General features: G+C 39.5%; 2 protein-coding genes across 2 annotated transcripts; one reads left to right on the top strand and one right to left on the bottom strand.

Annotated features, from left to right (window-relative positions):
• Positions 1-7,986: 7,986 nt before the first annotated feature.
• LOC142172079 (uncharacterized) lies at positions 7,987-10,428 on the bottom strand. Its single transcript, XM_075235847.1, has 5 exons — positions 10,035-10,428; positions 9,376-9,543; positions 8,876-8,995; positions 8,387-8,786; positions 7,987-8,269 (listed from the first exon to the last, which is right to left on the bottom strand). The coding sequence occupies exons 1-5, from the start codon at positions 10,426-10,428 to the stop codon at positions 7,987-7,989; spliced, it is 1,365 nt and encodes a 454-aa protein (XP_075091948.1).
• A 4,943-nt stretch (positions 10,429-15,371) lies between these two features.
• Positions 15,372-17,271, top strand: LOC107786280 (senescence-specific cysteine protease SAG12-like). The gene is given in 3 exon segments (NM_001325416.1): positions 15,372-15,883; positions 16,335-16,601; positions 16,742-17,271. Coding segments are annotated over 3 exon segments (1,050 nt in total). The 5' UTR covers positions 15,372-15,426; the 3' UTR covers positions 17,068-17,271.
• The last annotated feature ends 1,626 nt before the right edge of the window (positions 17,272-18,897 follow it).

The following is an 18,897-nucleotide window of genomic DNA, read 5'->3' as shown; positions in this document are numbered from 1 at the left end:
GCTAAGCACTACCTTCCCCTGCATGAGACTAAGCATTGTCTCCATTTTGCATGAGGCTAAGCACTGCCTTTCCTTGGACGAGACTAAGCATTGTCTCCCATCTTGCATGAGGCTAAGCCCTGCCTCCTCAATTGCATGAGACCAACCATCGCCTCCCACTTCACATGAGGCTAAGCATTGCCTCCCTAGTCGCATAAGGCTAAGCTCTGCCTTTTCTTGCGTAACCCCAAATGCTATGCTACTTGAAATCTAGCACTATTCTCCACCTCAAGGCTAAGCTCTGCTCCCGATCTTACACAAGACTAAGCTCTGTCTTGTTTTGCTTCGCATAACCAAACATCATGTCTTTGCATCTTATGGGCTGAAACATCGCCATTCTGTCCAAAGGCGTCATAGTTCGAAGGAATCATCCTTATAGCCGGAAGACACCATGTCATGGCCTGAGGATCTCTCAATATTGCACATCATTATTCAAAGGCGTCATACTTCAGAGGCACCATTTTCATGGCCCGAGAACATCATTTCATGGCCTGCGAATCCCTTATCACGCAATTCATGGCCCGGGACATAATGGTCTAAGGACATCATCCCCATCGTGTAGGGGAACTTGAGCAGGTCCGTAACTTGGCAAACCTTTTCCTTACCCTAAATGTTCCCGACATCAACCAACAAAATGCCAAAAACTCAGGACCTCCTCAAAACATACAAAACCAGCACCCGCAAAATCCTCCCGCACCTCATCAATACGCCATGCCTCCCCAAAATCCTAATCCTCCACCAGTACCAATTCATCCACAGCATCATCATTATCCGACCCAGTAACCACAAACTACCACCTACCACACTTCTCAAAATGCACCACAACCTACTCTTGATCCCCAAAACTCAACCAATGATCACCACTACACCCAAATCCCTAGAGTCCACCAAAATAACCCCATATACGTGGAAACCTTACCCCACACTTCACAACAAACCCTGTATACATCGGAAATCACCGAGAAGGACCTGCTCATCAACAACATAGTGGAAGAACTTAAGAAGCTTACAAGTCGATTCCAAGGTGTTGAAGGTGGTAAAGGAATCAAAGGTTTGAACTATTAGTATTTATGTATTCAACCGGACGTAGAACTGCCAGAGAGTTACAAACCTCCTAAGTTCGAAATATTCGGCGAGACAGGTGATCCAAAGATACATCTAAGGACGTATTGCGACAAACTCGTAGGGGTTGGTATCGATGAAAGAATCCGCATGAATCTGTTCATAAGGAGCTTCACTGGAGAAGCACTATCCTGGTACATCAGTCAAAATCCAAAGAAGTGGATTAATTGGGTAAGCATGGCGTCAGATTTTATGGATCGTTTCAGATTCAACACAGAGAATACATCAGACGTCTTCTATATCCAGAATCTTAAGAAGAAGCTGACAGAAACTTTCCACGAGTATGCTACTAGGTGGAGATCAGAGGCTGCAAAAGTAAGGCTAGCATTGGAAGAAGAACAAATGAACAAATTCTTTGTCAGGGCCCAGGATCCACAATATTATAAGAGGTTGATGGTTATTGAAAATCATAAATTCTCCGACATCATCAAATTGGGAGAAAGAATAGAAAAGGGAATCAAAAGCAGGATGGTAACAAATTTTGAGGCACTCCAGGCTACGAACAAAGCCTTGCAGTCAGGGGGTATATCTAAAAAGAAGGAAGTATGGACTGTGATGGTAGCCCAAGGTCCGAAATCTCCTCTCACATACCAAACACCTCCAACCACATAACAGCCTTCACCTCCTAGATATCAACAACCCACTACCACCTACCACACTTATAACACTCAGCTAGCATATTACCACTCACCACCAGCCTGCCAAAACTACCAAAAACCTAGTCCAAATTTTGACTGTAGGCCGCCCAGACAATACAATCCTATTGCTAGTGTCTTATGTTTATGAATCCCCTCTTTAAACTGCACTAACGATGGATCATTGTATTGCTTCTCTTTGACTTCCACAACAAGCGATGATTCAGCCCTATTTTGCACAATTACCCCTCCTTCACTAGAGTCCGCAAGACGAACTCCCAAACTAGCCAATCAGTGAACTTCCTTGGCTAATGGCCTCTGATATGCCTCCAAGTGAGCCAAAATACCCATAGATTTCCGGCTAAGAGCATCAACCACAACATTGGCCTTTCTCGGATGATATAAAATATCAATGTCGTAGTCCTTGAGTAACTTAAGCCATATTCTCTGCCTCAGATTCAGTTCCTTCTGCTTGAAAATATATTGAAGGCTCTTATGGTCCGTGAATATATCAACATGGAACCCATATAAAGAATGATGCCAAATTTTCAATGCAAATACCACTCCCGCAAGTTCTAAATCATGTGTTGGATAGTTCTTTTCATGATTCTTTAGTTGCCTAGAAGCATAAGCTATCACCTTCCCATGTTGCATTAATACACACCCAAGCCCGATTATTGAAGCATCACAATATACCACAAATCCATCTATACCCTCTGGTAGAGTCAACATTGGCGCCGTAGTTAATCTTGCTTTCAAGTCCTAGAAACTCTTTTCACAAGCATCTGACCATTGGAACTTAATTGCCTTCTGCGTCAATTTAGTCAATGGAGAGGCAAGAGTAGAAAACCCCTCCACAAACTTTCTGTAATATCCAACTAGCCTAAGAAACTGTGAATCTCTGTTGGAGTTGTAGGCCTCAACCAATTCTTTACAGCCGCAATTTTCTGAGGATCAACCTTAATCCTCTCACTAGAGACAACATGACCCAAGAATGTGACAGACTCGAGCCAAAATTCACATTTCGAAAATTTTGCATACAACTGGTTTTGATACAGAGTCTGCAACACTGCCCTGAGGTGACCGGCATGGTCCTCTCAATTGCATGAATATACAAAAATATCGTCAATAAACACTATCACAAAAGAATCTAGGAATGGCTTGAAAACGCGATTCATAAGATCCATGAAGGCTGCTGGGGCATTTGTTAGCCCAAAAGACATCACCAGAAATTCAAAATGCCCATACCAGGTTCTAAAAGCTGTTTTCGGAATATCCCGCTCCCTGACAAGTGTAGGTGCCTCAGCATCGGTATCCGTAACCCGGACCAATTGGTAAATACATCCCTTGTTGATCATTTTCGTGGCCTTAAGGTAAGAAATAAACCTACCCTTCGGCACTACATCATCACCCTTCCACTCAATAACTAGCTTATTTGGAAATTCGAACCTAATAGTTCTGGTTCGGCAATCAAGCTTGGCAAAACAAGAGTAAAGCTAATCCATCCCCATTATCACAACAAAATCGACCATGCTCAATTGAATAAGATCAGCCATGATGCCCCAACCACGCAACGTGACAACACAATCCCTATAAACCCGCGCGGCCAAAATAGACTCACCAACCAGAGTAGATACAGAGAACGGCTTATGAAGATGTTCTGGTTCTATCCCAAATTCCATAGCAACATAAGGAGTGACATATGACAAAGTGGAACTGGGATCAATAAGAGCATATACATCATGAGATTGGACAGTCAATATACCTGTGACAACATCTGGAGAAGCCTCTGATTCCCGACGTCTCCGCATAGCATAAAATCTGCTGGCTCCTCCCGAATTCTGTGCACCACCCCTAGCTGCACCACGCCCTACAGGTGCTGGGGTGCCTCGAGCTGGAGGTATTGTGGATGTAGTAGCTGCAGAATTAGCTGGCTGTGCCGCACCTCTTCCCATATCTCGGCGGGATAAGCGGCAATCTCTCTGAATGTGACCCCTCAAACCACACTCATAGCATACTGGTAGGTCCATGAAACAGGACCCAAAGTGTATCCTCCCACACTTAGGGCATGGAAGCCTCCGCTGCTGAAACCTTCTGTCAGGCCGACCCTGCTGGTGGGGTCCCCTGTTGCCCTGACTGGGTCCAGATGACTGTGCACCCATCGAAGACTGGGAAAATGATTGGGATGGTCCTGATGACGCTCCCCTGAATGCCGACCTACAACCACCACCACCGGAAGAACTACCAAAGTTGCCCGTGGTCCGGGCCTTGCTGCTACTCTGATGCTCCATTCTATTCTTCAATTTGCGGGTCTCTGTGGCTTGAGAAAATACCACCATCTTACCGTAGTTCATATCGGAATTCAAGGCAGCTGTAAAGGCCTCATTGATAACCAAAGGGCTAAGACCCTGTACAAACCAGCACACTCTAGCCTCCATAGTGGGCAACATATGAATAGCATACTTGGACAGGCGCGCAAACTCCATATGGTACTCCCACACATTCATACTACCCTGCTTCAGGCTTTCAAACTCAGCGGCATGAGCTGCCTTAGTTTCGGCAGGCAAGAAATGATCTATAAAGGCATCTGTGAACTCACCCCACCTTGCCGGAGGGCTTCCCTGCTCACGGGATTCCTCCCACAACTCAAACCAAGAATAGGCCACCCCTTTCAGGCGGTAGGAGGCCAACTCTACTCCCTCCGTCTCTGTAGCATGCATAATCCGGAGAGTTTTGTGCATCTCATCAATGAAGTCCTAGGGGTACTCCTCGGGATCAGTACCCGTAAACACTAGAGGATCTAACTGAAGAAATTTGTTCTCCCTGGAACTAGCATATTCCCCCGGATGACTGGAAGAAGTAGGCCCAACACTCGATCTCTGGGACTGAGAAGCCACTATCTGTGTCAACATTTGTATGGCTCCCCTAATATCAATATCAGACACACCAGAATCGAAAGCTGGAGCTGGAGGTGGAACTGAAATATCAGTTGGAGGAACCGTTGCACCTTCTGTAGGTGTAGGGACAGGTGCGGTCTGATCAGTTGTAGTAGAGTCAGGCAGTGTAGTAACTGGAGGAATATTCTCACTCCACGGGTGCTCACCCGCATCATCAATTATAGGGTCAACTGTCACTCCTGGGTAACATTGGCTCTTTGGCCAGTTCTTGCCTTCTTCTTAGGTGCCATGTACTGAAAATTAGAGCAACGCAGGAGGTAAAGGAGGAATAATCTTACAACCAGCTTTATCGCACGATTAAGAACATGAAAAAAGGTATTATTCCTAAATGCCCATGTAGCATCCTAATTATAGATGTGGTTGACAATACACCGATAATAAGGACTCTACTAGACATGGCTCCGAGACATCCTAAGATACTTTAAAACCTTGCTCTGATACCAAGTTTGTCATGCCCCAAAATCGAGGAGCGCGACCGGCGCTCAACCGAGTGAACCCGACCGAGCAAGCCTGTTAGATTCCTTCTACCCAAACTCATTCATGAATAAAGAGAATATATGTTTTCCTTAATTAAATAATAAATTGGCCACGTCTGCAATTACCAATTTCTTACCATAAGTTTCACCATTTTTAAAGTCTCAAATGGACAAGTAATACAACCACAACATAGCATAGTTTGTCTTTTTCAGCACCAATACACAACCCACACTATGTCTACAGAGCCTCTATAGATAAAGATGAGTACAATGATAATGCCGGCAATAAGGCCCCGGCTATACCTCAAACAGAATACACAAAGAACAAAAGATACATGACCCCGGGATGAAGTGGGGCTCACCAAGTCAGCTGGAAAGAAGGTGTACTGCTAACACTAATCAATATCTCCTGCTGTGGGACCACCTGTATTCATTTAAAGATGCAGCGTCCCCGGCAAAAGGGACTATAGTACCGTCGAATAGTACTAGTATGAAAACTAAACACCAATTTAAGAATTCAGAACTACAAGATAAATATGATGAACCAGTGTGGCAATAATAAATGGAGGTGGAGGTGTAAGTACAATATCACAACTCAACTCAAGCGACCCTACCGCCTCACCCCAATGTATGCGGGTGGATGTATAACCACAGTACCAAGAACCTACACAAGCGGCTATGCCGCCTCACCCCAATGTTTGCAGGTGGAAATGCATCAACGATACCAATACCAACACAAAGCGACTATGCCTCCTCACCCAAATGTTATACCAACACAAAGCGGTTATGCCGCCTCACCCCAATGTATGCGGGTTGAAGTGCATCAACGATACCAATGCCAACACAAAGCGGCTATGCCGCCTCACCCCAATATATAAATGTGGGTGGTGGTGCCACAACAATACCAAACTATACACAAAGCGGTCGTACCACCTCACCCCAACGTATGCGGGTGAAGGTGCAGTCCCGCAATACCATAATCCCTACACAAAGCGGTCATGAAGCCTCACCCCAATATATGCGGGTGGAGGTGTATCAAAATCCCAATCTCTACACAACTTGGCATAATAACTTTTACATAAATCACGACTTAAAATTATAACATGTGGATACACAATCCATAGTTTGAAACACATCCTCAATTTATAATGCAATATGATAAGAGCATTTGAAATACAAATTGAACATATATCTTTATCACAAAACTTATCGGAATACTCGGTTTGTACTCAACATCTTGAAACTTACAAGGATAATGGGAATTCCAATTCTTAAAGAAGAGTTTAGCCAACATACCTCAATTGAGCTTCCTTAAACTCTAAAACGTTCCGGAATTCTTAGCAACTTCAATCTATTATACAAATATAATGAATTGAACCAAAATTAGGAAGATGATTATGGTTCTAGCTCATTTGAGCATTTTATCAAACGCTAGGTGTGCAATAAGGTTTCAAGGCCCTTTTATGGAGGATTCCATCATCCCATAATCCAATCTTTACCATTCTTAGCTTAACAATCTTCCTACACCTATTGATAATACATGCATGTAAAATAAATAACTCTCATGCCCAAAAATTATCTTGCTAATTACCCATTTTCAGAAAATTTTGAAATTAGGGTTTAGGGTGTAGAATCTTACCTCTAGGATGAAGACCTAGTGATCTTCCCTTCTTAATCTTCCAAAACTTGAGCAAGAATTGAAGAACAATTATTGAAGAACACCTTCACACTCTAGGGCACTCTCTCTCACTCTAAAATGTTAGATTATAGTTCAAAAAATGACCCAAAGAGTGTATTTAATGAAGTAGGGTCGGGTTTTAAAAACCCAAAAATGAAGCTCCGGAACGGTTCTGCGGTCGCATATGAGACCACATAATGGTTATGCGGACCATATAATGATCGTATACTTGCTGACAAAACTGATCAAAAATCTGCCTGTGTATGCGGTCACTATGCGGTCTGCATAACTGTTATGCGGTCGCATAATGCACCGCATAATAGTTATGTCATCGCATAGTCGACCGCATAGCTGCTGCCAGATTTGGCACTCTCCTGCTCACTTCTGCGGCCATTATGCGGCCCACAAAGTGATTATGTAGTCGCATAATGGATCGCATAAACGCACTTTTCCGCCAAAATTTTTTCTTTACTTTCCGGTACATTGTTCAACCTAAAACGTCTGAGATGCTAATCCTCAACACGTAAAAAAATCATTCGACACCACGAAATATTATTTTCTTTTGCAAAATTTTATGGGGCGTTACAACATCTTAACCAAATAACCCAATTTTAATAACCACAACATCCCATTACCCTTCTAGAACCTTGATCTTCAAGGTTGAAAATCTAGAAATTGTGAGGTGAGGAACGAAAAGTATTCCCATATCGCATCTTTTGGAGCTAGATTAGCCCACTGGACCAGAACTTGTGTCACCGCGTGGTTTCCCCTTTTTATCATGCGCCGATCCAAAATTGCAATCGGTTCTGCCACAAGTTTTCCCTCCGGCGTGCTGAAAGGTGGTTCTTTAATTGGGAAAACCTTGGGTCCAACCTTCTTTTTTAGTTGAGAGACGTGAGAAAAGGATGGATTTGAGATTCAGCTGGTAATTGTAATTCATAGGCCACTGGGCTATTTCTCTTAATCACTGGATATGGACCAAAGAATTTAGAAGCCAATTTCAGATTTTTTTGGACAGCAACTGAAGTCTAGTGATACGGTTGAAGTTTGATGAAGACTAGATCCCCTACCTCAAAGGTTCATTCACTCCTTTTGTTGTCCGCATACTGTTTCATACGAATTTGAGCTTTAACCAAGTTTTCTTTTAATTGTTTGTTCACAATTTGTCTGTCTTTCAGTAGTTGATCAACTGCTTCAACCTTGGATTGTGCAACCAATTTGAATGTCGGTAGAGGTGGTTCATAACCATAAAGAGCCTTAAAAGGAGTCATGTTAATTGCTGATTGGAAATTGGTGTTGTACCAAAACTCTGCCATTGGAAGCCATTTACTCCATTCTTTAGGTTTTTGACATGTCATGCATCTGAAATAAGACTCCAAACAGCGATTCAACCTTTCGGTTTGCCCGTCGGTTTGTGGGTGATAAGCTGAGCTTAATTTTAACTCTACTTGCATGATTTTAAAGAGTTCTTGCTAGAACAAGCTCACAAAAATGGTGTCGCGGTCAGAGACAATAGAACATGGAGCCCCATGTAATTTGCAAATATGATCTAAGAAAATCTGAGCAATTTGAGCAGCATTGTAAGGGTGCAAAACTGCAATGAAATGTGCATATTTGGTAAACCTGTCAATGACCGTTAATATGACCTCCTTTCTTTGTGATTTAGGCAATTCTTTGATGAAATCTATGGATATATGTTCCCAAGCTTTTTTCGAAAATGGTAAGGGCTGTAATAGCCCAGGGTAAGCCACACTTTCCTCCTTGTTTCTTTGACATACCTCACATTCATGTACCACAACCTTTACACCCTTAATCATCCCAGTCCAATAAAAGATTGCTTTAAGCCTTTGGTAAGTTGCATGAATCCCTGAATGTCCCCCTATGAGGTGGAATGCATGTCATTAATCAACTTATTTTTCAGACTCAACTGATTGCCTACCCATAGTTTTTCATGACACCTTAATAAACCTGCTTGTAATGCCACACTTGATTCTGCGTGTGGGTCTATGCTGAGTTTAGTAATCAATTCTTGGACTTCTGGATCATCTTTGTAACTATCAAGCACTTCTTGTACCCATTTGGGTTGGGCTACATTTAAGCCCAAACATTCAGCTTCTTGGCCGCACCAGAGGTCTCCTCCATCCGACGGGATAATGCATCTGCGGCAACATTTTCTTTTCCTTGCCTATAATGTATTTCATAGCTTAGGACCATCATTTTTGTAACTCCTTTATGTTGTAATGCAGTAGTGATGAGTTGATCCCTCAGAAACCTTAAGCTGAAATGGTTTGTGCGTATGATAAAGTGATTTGGTTGGAGGTAGTGCCTCCATTTCTCTACTGCCAAGAGAAGAACAATCAACTCCTTCTCGTATGTCGATAAGCCCAAGTATTTCTGGCTAAGAGCCTGACTCATGAACGCGATAGGCTTATTATTTTGAGAAAGCACAGCCCCAACTCCCTATTCACTTGCATCAACCTCCACTACAAAAGGCAATTTAAAATTTGGCAAAGCCAAAATTGGCGCCTGAGTCATAGCAATTTTCAATGCTTCAAAACCTTCTGTTGCTTTATCACTCCACAAAAATCCACCATTTTTAACAGTAAGGTTAAAGGTTTGCTGATTACTGCATAATTCTTGATGAAGCGTCGGTAATAACCAGTTAATCAAAGAAAACCCCATAACCCTTTGATGCACTTCGGCCTAGGCCAACTGATCATAACCTCAATTTTGGCTTCATCTGTACAAACTCCTTCTCCCTTGATGATATGACCCAAGTATTCAACTTTGGGCTGCGCAAAGCTACACTTAGTACATTTAGCATACAATTGGTGCATGGACAACAATCTAAATACTACTCTCAAATATTTTAAATGTTCCGTAAGTGTAGTGTTATAGATTAAAATATCATCAAAGAACACCAATACGAACTTCCTTAGGTAAGGACCAAAAATCTGGTGCATAAGAGCTTGGAATGTTGCTGGTGCATTTGTCAAACCAAACGGCATCACGTTGAATTCCCAAAACTCATGGTGTGTTTTAAAAGTCATTTTATGTTCATGACCCTCCTTCAAACGGATTTGGTGATATCTCGATCTCAAGTCTAATTTTGAAAAATAATATGCACCATGAAGTTCGTCAAGCAAATCCTCCACCACCGGAATAGGATAAGTATTTTTGATGGTAATATCATTGAGTCTCCGGTAATCGACACACAATATCCATGTTGAATCCTTTTTCTTGACAAGAATGACTGGAGAGGTAAAGGGCGATGTACTGTGCTTTACTGTTTTTGCCTCTAATATTTCTTGAATCATTTTTTCAATAACATCTTTTTGTTCATGTGAATATCTATAAGGCCTCTGGTTTACTGGTGTTGAACCTAGAATCAACTCTATCGCATGATCACATGAGCGGATTGGGGGTAATTTAGTAGGTTCAAGGAACACTTCTGCATTTTCTAACAAAATGTCTTCTATTGAACTGGGAATTATTTCTTCATGTGGCCCACTAACTTCCATTTGATAAGTTTGGGCTACCCAATTGCATCCTCCCCTATTTAAAAGTCCAAAAATCAAACGACTGTCTATTTGGACCATGGCCTGGGAATCTGAAAATCCCACCAATGTTATCATTCAATTTTCCCGTATGAACGAAACACTATGAAGTCTAGTGTTAATAACCATAGGGGCTATCACATCTATCCAATCCATTCCTAATACTAAGTCGCAACCCCCAACCTTCATCAACCTTAAGTCAAATCTGAAAACCTCCTTTTGCATTTGCCAAATAACTTTAGGACAAAAAATGTTACTTCACATAATACCACCATTGGCTACTCTCACCTTCATTGGTCTAATCATGAGCTGCATAATTAATTACAATTTCTTAGCCAATTTTGGGTCCAAAAAACTATGAGTTTCTCCAGAATCCACCAAAATTATCACATGCTCATTTTTTAAGATCCCGGAAATTTTAATAGTGGTTGAGCCTTTGTCTGGACCTTCTAGCCCACTAATTACTGCCTCATCCGCCGCCATACATTCCATCACATTCACTTAAGCTTCTTCCTCATTTTCAACAGTTTCTTGTTCCTCCGTCACCCCTGGACTTTCACCCACCTCAAAGGTGGTCTCTCCCTCATTACTTTCCATTGAATTAAGTGTTTTAGCTTTGCACACATGATCCGGAAAGTACTTGTCATGACATTTATAACATAATTTATTCTCCCTTAACGTCTCTAAGGATGGGTTATTTGGCAACATTATTGGCTTTCGGGTCACAATAGGAAGAAGATTTTTTGCATTTAGGTTTGGGCTCACTTTAGGGCTGGGAGGAAAAGTGATTCTGGGCTGAGTTGTGAAAATTCTTGGGGGTTGGGCATTTTTATATATGGTGGCCAGTATTTTCTCATGGATCTTGGCTATTTCCAATGCATCAATCATAGTTTGGGTGTTGGATGCTCTTACCATAGATTCCAAGTCAGGTTTTAAACCTCTCATACACAAAATAGGCTTCACTGAATGTAGGAGTAATTAGCAGCAAGAAAAAGCGCACTTCTTCAAACTTAGTGAAATAGCTTTCTATATCTGACCACTGCTGAAGCCTATTAAATTGTACCACAATGTCCATGGGCCTAATGTTGCCATATCTGCGGCACACATCCAAACAGAAAGTTTCCCATGTGATTTGACCATCATGTTCATCATATATACATCGAACCATGTGTCCATTTTTTTCTTAATATGGACCGACACAAAACCTATTTTCTCATTTGGTGTAATCTGGTAGAGCTCAAAATATTTATCACAACGCCGGATCCATCTACGAGGGTTGTTAATATCAAACTCTGAAAAACTCAGCTTGACTTTTGGGCCTCTAAAATGGTTGTTGGGGTTGGTTGGTGTTAATGATGTAGGTTGATCAGGTACTTGTAACTTGGGTATAGTGCTGGATTGTGGAAATGAACTGTTGACAATAGCTTGGTAAGTCAAAGGAGAAAGAAACATTGTAGTGATTGGTGACTGAGTATTGACTTGGTTAATCTGAGTTGCAAAATTAGCAGCAGGTAAGCTAGTGTTTACGGCTGAAAAAGTTAAGGTAGTCATAGCTGAGTGGGTTAAGGATAGCGGAGCTGGAGGATATATTGTCGACTGAAGATAACGATGCACCGGAGCAATATCAGAAGCAGCAATAGAATTGAAGGGAGCTGCAAATAATGACATACCCCTACTAGAATGAGTAAAAATAGGTATCGGAGAAGCTGCAGATCTAAGAGCACCACTCACTGAAGAATCTCCTCTTTCCATCGATGATTTTCTGAAGCCAAAGCGGCAATCGATCTTCCAGAAGCCACAGATTCCAACCTTCGTTCAGATTCATAATGACTTAGAAGAGTATCGATACGATGAATGTTTTCTTAATGCCTTTGCGTAGCTTCAGCGTTTAAGCGAGCTTGGTTCTTTTCAATCATCTCCATCCGTTTGCACGATTCACTTATGTATCTACTCTCCTTCTCGAAACTATTTTGTTTAGTTCTTGTATTGATTTTTCAGGGATTTTTTCGCAACATGACTAAATAGTTGCATTTTCCGGAGAATAATGCAATTTAGTTTTCAATGAAGTTTAGTGTTATTCGAATTTCTTTTATAATGCTAGGTTTGTACATGCTTCGCCCTGTGCAAATGATAAATTCTGAAGTAAAAATATAATATTTTTGTATAGGTTGTATGTAGTGAGCTATACAAGATATTGGACTGTGGGAACCCTTCTTTTACACCAAACAAAAGAAAAATCAGTAATGTTATGTACTGCTAATTTAAAAAGGTGAGTTCATTTAAGCTTTTGCTTTAGGTCTATCTTTTATATTTTAACGTGCTAATACATGAGCACTCTTTGTTGGTTTGTAAGGTGAGATGTTGAAGTTTCTAATCTATGATTATATTTTGTAGTATTTTAGTGAAATATGTGATCGGGCATTAAATTCTTCTACTGATGAGAAAAATTTGTGCTTTGTGACCCGATAAGTACTGTTGTCGCTCGAGGATTGAAAATTATTTCATTACTTTTTGCGCCTTTTTTAAGTTTCATGAAGGAAACTTCATTCAAAGTGCAGTTGTATCAAAGATCAAGTTTATATGAAACCTCTTTTCTAAGTTCCAGTCAGTACATTTATCTTTGTTATTTGTTATATTTAAGGTATTTTTTAGACTGAAATTTATGTCAAAGAGTCGATATTGAAAGCATGAGAATCGATAGAGAAAGAATTCATAATACAGAGTTTGAGTTTTGTGAACTAGCCTGTGGCGTTTGAAAATTTTCACGAATTTTCATAATGATATTCTCGGAATCGCAGTTGAAGAGTATACGGTTATATGCCTTTGTCATCCCTTTTTCATGTTTGTGAGAATTGTGTTCAATTTTATTCATTTTTTAAACATCATGTGAAAAATTCAAGCATGTATTGGTTCCTCTTCTTTGGTATTATAATAATCTAGAGCTATCTTTTGGGTATATTATTCAACTATTTTACCCTTTGTGTTTGAATTTCTCTTCCGTGTATGAAATAGTGGGATCAATCTCTCATTCTTGCTACTTATCCCATTTAGAAGTGAGGAAGATACCAATAGAATTGAAGGCAATAACTCAAAACTAATTTAAACAGGTGTATTTGCAATTACTTCCTGATTATCCGAAGGTTAATTGAAGATGTCTAAAATTTCAAAATATTGCTACACCTAAAACCATTTTCACAATGTGTTTACAATGTCTTGGAAGATTGTTGAGTGTTGATAGGCTTCAGGATCTTAATGTGAATCCTACTTGTGTGTTCTGTCAAGCTGCAATTGAATCAAGAGATCATCTTTTTGGAGAATGTACATTTGCTAAGGACTTGTGGGTCAGGCTTCTGAATTGGATGCAGATACAACCGGGTGTTACTGCTACATGGAACCAATACCTCTACAGGGTCATAAAACATGTTGGGGGGGGGGGGAGACAAATATAGCATGATTAAACAAATTGCACTTTACAAAATTTATTCATGTGTTGTGGAGAGAAAAAGAAACTATAGAATATTTGAAATGCAACAAGAGACCGTAAAAGTTTTGAAAGAGAGTGTTATGCAACTTCAGGGCTGTGGGTAATCTGAAATGGCTATTGCAGAAGCTTTTTTTCTAATTTGCTTAGTTTTCTTTTGTACTCAAGGTTTAATTCAGAAGCTTAGATAGTAGATTTTGTATTGGGATTGGATTTGAAGTTATCCCGGAGATTAGCTAGCTGTGAACTTGCTATGTTTTGTATTTGTTCGCTTGGTGATTAATGAAAATAGCAATTACCGACATAAAAAAACTCAAGAAGTAACTTAGGAGTTCGTGTCTAATCGTTTTCAGGATTATTTAGGTAAGTGGTGATTGCATAAATTTTATTAGTGTTTCTTTTTTCAAATACCTAAAATTTTTATATTTGAGTAAATTTATGAAGCCTACTTCCCAAGGAATTGATACGTTTCGGTTTCACACCTCGCGAAGCGCGGATAAATTTATTAGTGTAATTATAATAGGAGTACATTTGCTTGTGACGAATTAGTCAATAAAAAAATGATGCTATGATTCTAAAGTTAAGATTAAAAATTGTTGAGAGGAGTTATCGAAATTTCATAGTTTTTGAACTTAAAGCAAAAGCTTTAATAGCTTTGATCTAGGTAGACCCGCCCATGTTAACTTATTGCTAAATTATTGCTAGAGCTGATGAGACTGAAAGTAACTAAAAAGTGCTTTAATTTAATTAAATCATAGCTAAACTATTCTCAGTATGAAGTTAACTTTCCGTGTCAAACATCCCTACCTAGTCAACATTTTCCAAGCTAGATATGCATGCAAAGTGATACACGATAATATTATGATGAGTCGCTTGTTTAACTACAGGCATGTTTCCAGAATTTTAATCGTTCAAGTCATAACTCTTCCACTTATGAATTTAATGGTGATCGTTTCCTATACTATAGTCCAACATATTCCATCCACAGGAAGAGATCATCAGCAGGTTCTAACAGTATACTGGGTTCCACTTTGATAGAGTCATTATGATTTTTCAATATTAGTATAGTTTCCCAACCCAAATTCATAATTTTGAATAATTAGCACCTGTTAGCATTATGGTGAAGGAAAAAGAGATGTGACTACTGAAAAAAAGAAGATAGTAATAAAGATTGTTTTTTTTTTTCTGTTAAAAGTCGCTAATAGTAATTATTTTCAGCCTTCGAGGTACGTAGCATATGCAACAATTTTCATGCTAAGCACGATAACTGATTTAACTGATCTTGTTCCATCCAAAAGTGTCTGAGTCGGAAAATTGTGCAAGGAATTAAGAATTGCATGTCTTTATCTATGCAACACCAGCAGGAGAATCAACTTGTAGGGATTTCTTGCCTATAAATACATCTCCCATGCATGCTTTAACATTCATCCAAGAAAAGATTTCTATTTCTTTTTTCATAATAACTAGCTAGCTGTTTCATAATGGCCTTTGCAAACCTTAGCCAATACCTTTGCTTAGCTTTGTTCTTCATATGTTTGGGACTTTGGAGCTCTCAAGTAGCTTTATCACGTCCAATAAACTATGAGGCAACCATGCGTGCAAGGCATGACCAATGGATTGTACATCATGAAAAAGTTTACAAAGATTTGAACGAGAAAGAAGTGCGTTTCCAGATATTTAAAGAAAACGTGGAACGTATAGAAGCTTTTAACGCAGGTGAAGATAAAGGGTACAAACTCGGCTTTAATAAATTTTCTGATCTCACGAATGAGGAATTTCGTGTATTACATACTGGTTACAAGAGGTCACACCCTAAGGTCATGACTTCCTCAAAGGGAAAGACACATTTTAGGTACACTAATGTGACAGACATACCGCCAACTATGGATTGGAGAAAGAAAGGTGCCGTCACCCCTATCAAGGACCAAAAGGAATGTGGTAAGTACATAAATTTGCTAATATTATCTCTGTTTAGTTGACTAATCATGTTCTATAAGAAAGCTACTAACTGCTCCATAAACGTAATATATTAGAGTTGAATTGTTTCCTATTGGACAAAATCCCAATTTTGACTTTGGACTTTGCTTTCAGCAGGTGATAACAAAAAAATACGACACCCTTTGTTAGTCAAGACTTTTTCTGTACCTTTACTTCTCGTTCTTTCGCCACCCTGCCTTCGGAAATAACAAAATTTGGTAAAACAACTTTTTGTGTTTCAAAGGGTCAATAACAAGGGACAAATTCTCATTAATTTTTCTTATGGTGTCACATAATCGACAAAGTCATTTAAAAATAATTCCAAAAAGGGCAGCTTGCCTCTTCCAGAAAAGTTCACTATTACTTTTGTAGCCACATATAACTTTTTGATACTATGCAAACACACACACAGGGTGCTGTTGGGCATTTTCTGCAGTAGCTGCTATGGAAGGGCTACACCAACTGAAAACAGGAGAGTTGATCCCTTTATCAGAGCAAGAGCTTGTAGACTGTGATGTCGAAGGCGAGGACGAAGGTTGCAGCGGTGGACTCTTGGACACTGCCTTTGATTTCATCCTGAAAAACAAGGGCCTCACAACAGAAGTAAACTATCCATACAAAGGAGAAGATGGTGTCTGCAACAAGAAAAAGTCAGCTCTTTCAGCAGCCAAAATTACAGGTAAGCCCATAAAAATATAAGGGGTAGAACAAATCTTCAATTGGGTGAGTTGGTTTAATTATGATCTAGCCCAGCAACTTCAAACGATAAATATTCCGAATCCATAAGCTTGAAATTATGACTTACGCCTCTTATTACAGGATATGAAGATGTGCCAGCGAACAGTGAGAAGGCTCTATTGCAGGCAGTGGCTAATCAACCTGTTTCGGTGGCAATAGACGGGAGTAGCTTCGATTTCCAGTTCTATTCAAGTGGTGTATTCAGTGGATCATGCAGCACTTGGCTTAACCACGCTGTTACAGCAGTGGGATATGGTGCAACAACTGACGGTACAAAATATTGGATTATAAAGAATTCATGGGGCAGTAAATGGGGTGACAGTGGATATATGCGCATCAAAAGGGATGTTCATGAGAAAGAAGGCCTTTGTGGACTTGCTATGGACGCTTCTTATCCCACTGCCTAAAAGGAAATTAATTATCCTTAGCTTTTTTCAGTACTTTTCAACCATGTTTATATATGTGAATATTGTGTTGTGGGTTTGAGGCAGACTTGGATTAGACTGTCCATACATAGTTAAAGCACTTAAAAGGTGCCAGCTTTTAAATTGTAATTTTATTTTCATCTTGTGAATTATAATAATGGTTATTGTCTAAATTTGATTTGACTAGTCACCGCCTTTTCCTTGGAGCAAACAATATGTGTGTGTATGAAATTAATGTCCCAATAAGAGAACGTGTCGTTTTGGATTCTTATGACTGGTTGATTGTTACCTCTTGTCTAGCCATAACTGGGCTCTTCCTGAATCAACTACTAATTACTCGTTGGTCCATTCTCATATATATATATATATATATATATATATATATATATATATATATATCACGACCCTAAATTTTCACCTTCGGACCGTGATGGCGCCTAACATTTCACTTGCTAGGCAAGCCAACGTTAGAATAATATTATCCATTTTTAAATTTATTAATAACAAAGAACAAATGCGGAAGAAAAGTCTGAAATGTAGTGAATAATCCTTAAAAATAATGGTGTCTAAATACCATATAAGAATTGGTGTCACAAGTGCATGAGCTTCTAAAATAATACAAAAAAAGGCATGAATAAAATAAAGTTGTCTAGAAACAAACACACAACTAAAGTAAAATAGACGGGGACTTCGGAACTGCGAGCGTCGTGCAGTTATACCTCAAGTCTCCTCTGAGTAGCTGAAATCTGAGCAAGTCTATGGTACGCCGCTGGGACCAACTCTGAAATATGCACAAGAAGTGCAAAGTGTAGTATCAGTACAACTGACCTCATGTACTGGTAAGTGCTGAGCTTAACCTCGACGAAATAGTGATGAGGCTAAGGCGGTTCACTTACATTAACCTGTACGCAATATTAGTAACAACAACAAATAATAAAAATAAATCAGGTAACTCATTTATAATAATTGAAGTCAACTCAGCAGTCATAACCAATTATCATTTTCATCAATTTTCATTGCAGCGTGCAACCCGCTCTCACAATATATTCATATTCAATTCTGTTGCGGCATGCAACCCGCTCCAACAAGTCTGTTGCGGCGTGCAACCCGATCCCCCAATATGGACTTTCACATTCAACTCTGTTGCAGCGTGCAACCCGCTCTCCCAATATATTCTTTTTAATCAAGTCTGTCATATATTTATTTCAATCAAGTATATATAGACTTTTAATTAAGTCTGTTGCGGCGTGCAATCCGATCCCCCAATATTGATTTTTAAATAAGTCTATTGCGCGTGCAATCCGATCCCCCAATATTGACTTTTAAATAAGTCTATTGCGGCGTGCAATCCGATCCCCCAAATATTGACTTTTAATAAGTCTGTTGCGGCGTGCAATCCGATCCACCAAATATTGACTTTTAATAAGTCTATTACGGCGTGCACTTCTCCTCCAATATATTCATTTACCAATTCTTATAGAAGAAATTTCCCTAATAAATGCAACAATTAATATAAAATTATAAGACAACAAGCATACAATAATTATGATTTAATTATGAAACAAACAATGACAAATAGCAAGTTATTATGGAAATCAGAGAGAAAATAGGCAGTTTAATATTTAATATGCTAAATGTCAAATAACAATTAAGACACATAATTCAAATAGCATGTAACAATTAATGCAAGAATTCAAGGATTAATATTTGACAAAGAATAGGAGAGAAATAATTATTATAATAATTAATTCATGATTTAAAATAATTTATGATTTTTCAAGTAAGTAGGCAAACAATTAATTTGACGACGTA

Source organism: Nicotiana tabacum, chromosome 17 (genome assembly GCF_000715075.1).
Source record: "Nicotiana tabacum cultivar K326 chromosome 17, ASM71507v2, whole genome shotgun sequence".
NCBI lineage: Eukaryota > Viridiplantae > Streptophyta > Magnoliopsida > Solanales > Solanaceae > Nicotiana > Nicotiana tabacum.
The sequence above is the reverse complement of the archived record's forward strand: the minus strand, read 5'-3'. Positions and strand labels throughout refer to the sequence as shown.